This window comes from Hylaeus anthracinus, unplaced genomic scaffold (genome assembly GCF_026225885.1).
Source record: "Hylaeus anthracinus isolate JK02 unplaced genomic scaffold, UHH_iyHylAnth1.0_haploid 12000, whole genome shotgun sequence".
Lineage (NCBI taxonomy): Eukaryota > Metazoa > Arthropoda > Insecta > Hymenoptera > Colletidae > Hylaeus > Hylaeus anthracinus.
In genome coordinates, this window is record NW_026534347.1 from 5,381,820 (window position 1) to 5,387,343 (window position 5,524).

The following is a 5,524-nucleotide window of genomic DNA, read 5'->3' on the forward strand; positions in this document are numbered from 1 at the left end:
GGAGTCGAGTGACTCGTCGCTTCCCTCGATTAACGAACATTTTATCACCACCTAGTCCTTTATCTAATTTTACCGAATGACCCTTATCGAATACCAGCGTTCATAAGCCTAATCATCCAACGTCCCAGCTGAGGATCATCTTCGCTATCCAGGATGGGCCCCAATTCGCTGCTTGTTCCACTCCACGACCCTCCAGCTGACCAACGTGACCCTGAATCTCTATTTTAATAAAAGAATTCCAGGCAAAATTATGCCATCCGTGATTTTCCTTGCAAGTCGGTGCACGGGGTCGGTGGTCGCGAGGAGAATGCCACAGGGACGCAGGTTGAATGGCTGCGAAACGCATTGGCTATCGAGTCCGAGAGAGACGGAGCTTCGAACGGAAAAGAGGAAGAGGGGTAGGTGGGTAAGAGAGAAATAAGGAGATGGTGTGTATAAGGGGGTGTGGCGGGGCGCGGGGAGACTGCAAGAGGGAGAGAAAGAAGGAGAGACCGGCTTTTATAATGGCGCGGCAGTTATACCGGTAAGCGAGTAAATGCATCAACGTGCTGCAAGCCGAGAGGAAGAGAAATAGACAACTCTCTGGCCACGAGTATGTAACGCGAAAAAGAACGACGGGGTTGGGTGATGGCGCGGAGGGGGATCGAGGAAAAGGGACAGAGAGATGCTCCTCGGGGTGTGGGCGGATTGCACGCGTCTCTCGGTAATGGATCCCATCGATCATCCCTCCGCGGGTAGATGGTTTCTCCTCCTTTCTGCTCTCTCGTGGATCGTCCATTAGTCAATTTCGTCGATTACCCATGGCGACTTCGTCGAATCGCGGGACCAGTCGAAAATAGTTGATCCGCGGTTCGGTGAAATCGGAGATGGACACCGGTTGATCTTCTATCATGGATCGCGATGGTCGTCTATTTACATACAGTGGCTCCAAAATGTTTCTGTATAGGGGTCCGTCCCCTGGGGTGGTCGATGGTGCTAGACCTCTCCAGAACAAGAGGACCCTACAGCAAAATTCCTTACAATTGCTGGAGACTAAAGTTTTACGAGGTTTCCGAGTACTTGCCTCGATGAAGTGTAATAATGGAGAGGGCTTGTCTTTCCATTTCCTTTCCCGGTCGGCCTGTGTGGGTTCGTTAGAATAAGAACCCCTTATGGTAACTGGTACTAATAATCAGTTATTAGGCGCCTGTTTGTCGTTTTACAAACCCATCACCTTCGGATGGGGTCGGGTATGGCCCTCAGGCATAGGTACCGGACCTTTGGATTAAACTTATGGAGCACTCTGTTTCTGTATGTTGTACTCTATTTCCTTTTGGTCGTTGCACAGGGTGTTCGGTAACTGATGGCACGAGCGTCGAGGGGGTGAATCTACGTGAAAAAGCGAGTCGAAAATATGGAATAAAACTTTTTCATGCGAGGCTTCGTTTTCGAGAAAACCGACCTTGAATTTTTGGTGGATACGGGTGCACCTGATTGTGTCTTGTTATGACACATAATGAAATATGTAGAATGTTGAAGTAATCATGAAGTTTATTATTATAGAAATTACTGAACGTGTTGCCCATTCTGCCGAATACATACTTCTTCTCTTCTAATTTTTATATTCTATATTTTATATTCTAAGTTCACGTTGGTCAGTGGTTCTCGGACCTTGAAGGTGATAACCTAAAGAAGCTTTCATTATTTTTAGGCATTTGGCGTGGAACTACACTCACTAATCGGATAGCGTTCGACATTGACCTTATTATTGCACTGCCAGACTCCGAGTGGCTAATTTTGTCACGCGAGCTGCCGATGTGAAGCTTGTTAGGTGACCCAGTCATCGATATTTCTCGCATATTTCATTGAATATTTCCATATTTCAATAATTCCAACGTTTCCAATATTTTCTACGAGCTTAAATATTTTTAACGCCACCGCTTAAAGATGAGGGATGATGAATATCTTATTATTTAAGAAGCTATAATTATCAATAAAAAGTATGAGATTCTTCTATCTATAAATTACAACAAGAAGCAAAGGTCAAACTTGAATAGCATCGTCTTTTCGTAGTAGATTATACAAACGATAATCACTCAAGTGGATTTAAAAATAGATTCGAAAGTTTTTTGATCATTTATATAATCAAATTAATATCATTGTATTATCAGGAAAAAAAACACACTTTAATTATCACGGAAAGAAGTGAGATTATTCTATCTATAAATTTTAATACGAATATTAAACTTACGTAACATCATCTTTTCGTTACTTTCGTTCTTATTTTCGCGGATAAAATTAAAGAATTGAGACTTAAATGAAAGTATGTGTCATCTTCTGAACAGTGTAACATTTATTTTATTATTGATATCTTATATATTTTCTCCTACCATACGTGCATAAACATCCCTAGTCTACTGATAATAACACAATCAAATAGGCGAAAGAAATGACACGTAACGACTAGAAGAATAACTTGAACTTTACACTGAATTTTGAATCGAGATATAACAGCCGCGACGATCCACCAAAGAATTGGAACAATTAATCGACGCCAGGGGGCTTGAAATTCCTCGGAGAGCCTGATGCCCTCGCGTTGCATTTTTGGAGGACTTATTGCCTGGTGGATTTATGAGCGGGTGGCTGGCTCCGGCGCGAGCGAGACCATCCGTTTCTCCATCCACGCGACCGCCTCTTGTTCCACGGAGATGAAAATGGAGTAATGCCGGGAGCGATTCTGTGATTTACCGTGGACCGAGACCCACAAGGGGATTCAGCACACGTATCGTAAAGCGTGCAGTCGGGGCCCATTCCTGCGGCACAGGATTCTCTGGAAATGCCACCGTGATTTGTGTGACCGGTTACCGTTTCCATTAGCATACTCCTATCGGCTCTTTCGTACATTGTTATTCTTCGTCGCCGCGTCATGCTCTCTAGTAAGCGCAACATGGACCAATACCGGTAGTCTTCCTTCGTTTCGACGCGGTGAATTTCGTTATTGATGACGCTGTCGAGAAAAATTAATCGACTGGTCACCTTAATGAAACTCTGCTTAAAACAAAGATTCTGTACCAAATGTATCGTAAGGAGAAAGAAAGAATCCATACTAGCATTGAACCAATTGATCAATATAGTCTCATAATGCAGTAATCGAGGGGTGTGATGAAATAAGAAGGTAGCTCCATTTTTCTATGGTTTTGGGGTTTGAACACAATTACGGATTTAAAATATTCTTTTTCTTTTTGTGGTCCAATAAGGAGGAAAATTTTTAAAAAATTCCAAAAGTTCCCTTTCCAAAAATTCGCAGTTGACAATTTTGTGTCCTTGCGTATGAAAATCCATTGGTTAATTGTTTTGTATTGATTATTCCAATCGAGTATAAGCTTACCTAAAATTAATTATCATCCGATCTCAACAAACGTTTTCCGTTAAAATAGTGAAAAAGTTCTAAATATAACATACTTTTAATGTTATTCGAAAGTTAACACGAAATAACAGTCGACTTAATTCTCAGAATTTATATTTAACGAGTCGCGAGTTTATTACACATTGCGTTAGTTTAACATAAAAATAATCTCATTGGAACGCTTAATTTATGTACGTTTTTATGCAAAAATTGTGTTATTTATATTCAGTAACATTTACGATCTTCGAAACATACCCAAAATATTGTCAAAGTTAAAGAAGAATTAGTACAATTATTCTCCATAAAAAAAAATTACGAAAAACGCTTGAAATTAGAACTTTTAATATGGTTTCACCCCTCAAGTGATTTTAATATGGGTTAAAATGATCTGCTTGGTAATTTTAATGTCAATGTAATTTTGTTTACTGTCTGGTAATCAACGTGTTGAAGTGACGTATCGAAAAGTAGCGTGACGTATTTGTATCTGTTCTTTTTTTCTTTTGTCGTAGTGAGGACGCTGGGCGTAGCGGCGACGAAATGAAGCATGCAGCATGCGTGGTAGCGGTGTCACGGCTGCGCGGTCCTGCCTTCAACCCCTGGTGTCCGCCAGCCGCTACCTCGCCGTTCAAGCCCTTCCTGGTGATCCTCTTTACTTCGTCGTTGAGGTGAGTATAGTCAGCCGCGTCATCAACGAGACAACGAAAGGGAATTATTCATGACAATGCATATTCGAGATGTTTATAACCGTTTCCATCTCGTTCCGTTACGCATGATCATTTCTGACCCTTTAACTGTGCGACCATTTTTGCTGAAAATTCACTCGACCAGTGTGAAATTTGCAAAGTGCACGTTCAAAGCGAACTACTTTTCTAAACAAATGCAGTCTGAGCTTAAATTTTTTAGGACGAATTATACACAAAATTTAAAACATGATTTTAACTTTCGAATGATAACATTCAATCTTTCAATCATTGTAATATAAATTACTTGCACATTATAAATTATATCAAACGTGATTATAATTTTTGAAATTTATGCTATTGGGTCGAGGGAACAAGTTCTCTTACAATTTCGATTCTATAGCTAATTGTTCAAAGTAATTATACTCTTGCACGAGCTCTGTATTTTCGTCTCGTGGTTTTTGGTTTGCTCCATCACAGTCACTTTTTAGAAATTTTATTTTATTTTATTCATGCGAAATACTATGGAATACTAAGCTTCAATGTTGTGGATGTGTTGTTCTTTTTGATAAATGTGTTTCATGTCAGGAAATAATTATGGAAAGAACTTGTATTAAAAATAATAGTACAGTGAAGTAAACTTGGAAATAATAGATGTGCTGCTTTGCCATTTCGCAAAATATGTATGCCACATTATAGGTTTCCCTGTGGACGTAGCACTTTTTCGAATATTGTTCAGCATAAAATGTTTCTACCCCGATATAATTGTAGGTTTCAACTAGGTTTTACCAGGAAACTAGTTAACATAATTCCTCTTAACAATTTAAATGCAAGTTACAGTAGAATGCCAAGAGAAGATCTAACTTGTAACTAGCGAGAACCAGTTAAAGCAGATAATGCCATGGCATCGCCGATGCTTATAAATATTGAAATAAGTAGAAACAGCTAGTAATGGTCAGACGCGTCAGACAAGTACCGAATAGCAAGCGTGGACCAAGATCTTCAACATCGATTCTTTCAAAAACAGAGCAACGTACCAAAAACATTTATTGTATATTTTTCATCGATCTCTTAATTAGTGCTTACAAATTTTTATTTTAGTCAGGTCTGACCGTTATGATCAAGACAATTTAGTCTCCATATGATTCGATAATTTTGGCAGCGCGCTAAGACGACGCCTATAGGCTTCAGAGCGTTGAACACATTTTTATTAAAATTGATGGAAATACTGTTTCAAGTATGTATTTTAAATAGATATATCGTTAGAAAAAATTCCTAAATATCAGTACTCCCTTAACCTAAAAATTAGTGATTCTTATTAAGCTACACAAATATGTAAACATATTTACAAATTAGCGGAAAGAATTATTAATACGAAATTACCAGAAATATAGTTCAAAAAATGTACCTTTATTATATATAACAAATATTAATATCACATATTCAGTATCGGTAAAAA

The 5,524-nt window shown here is 39.0% G+C and overlaps 1 protein-coding gene across 3 annotated transcripts in view; it reads left to right on the forward strand.

Moving 5' to 3' along the window:
* LOC128890345 (protein expanded-like) overlaps window positions 1–5,524 on the forward strand; it is a 133,761-nt gene that overhangs the window by 68,586 nt on the left and 59,651 nt on the right. For all 3 annotated transcript variants that reach the window (XM_054148757.1, XM_054148756.1, XM_054148758.1), the window contains one exon: window positions 3,895–4,050. In XM_054148757.1, coding sequence (XP_054004732.1) covers window positions 3,937–4,050 — 114 coding nt within the window. In that variant the 5' untranslated portion in view covers window positions 3,895–3,936. The remainder of the gene's footprint in view (window positions 1–3,894; window positions 4,051–5,524) is intronic.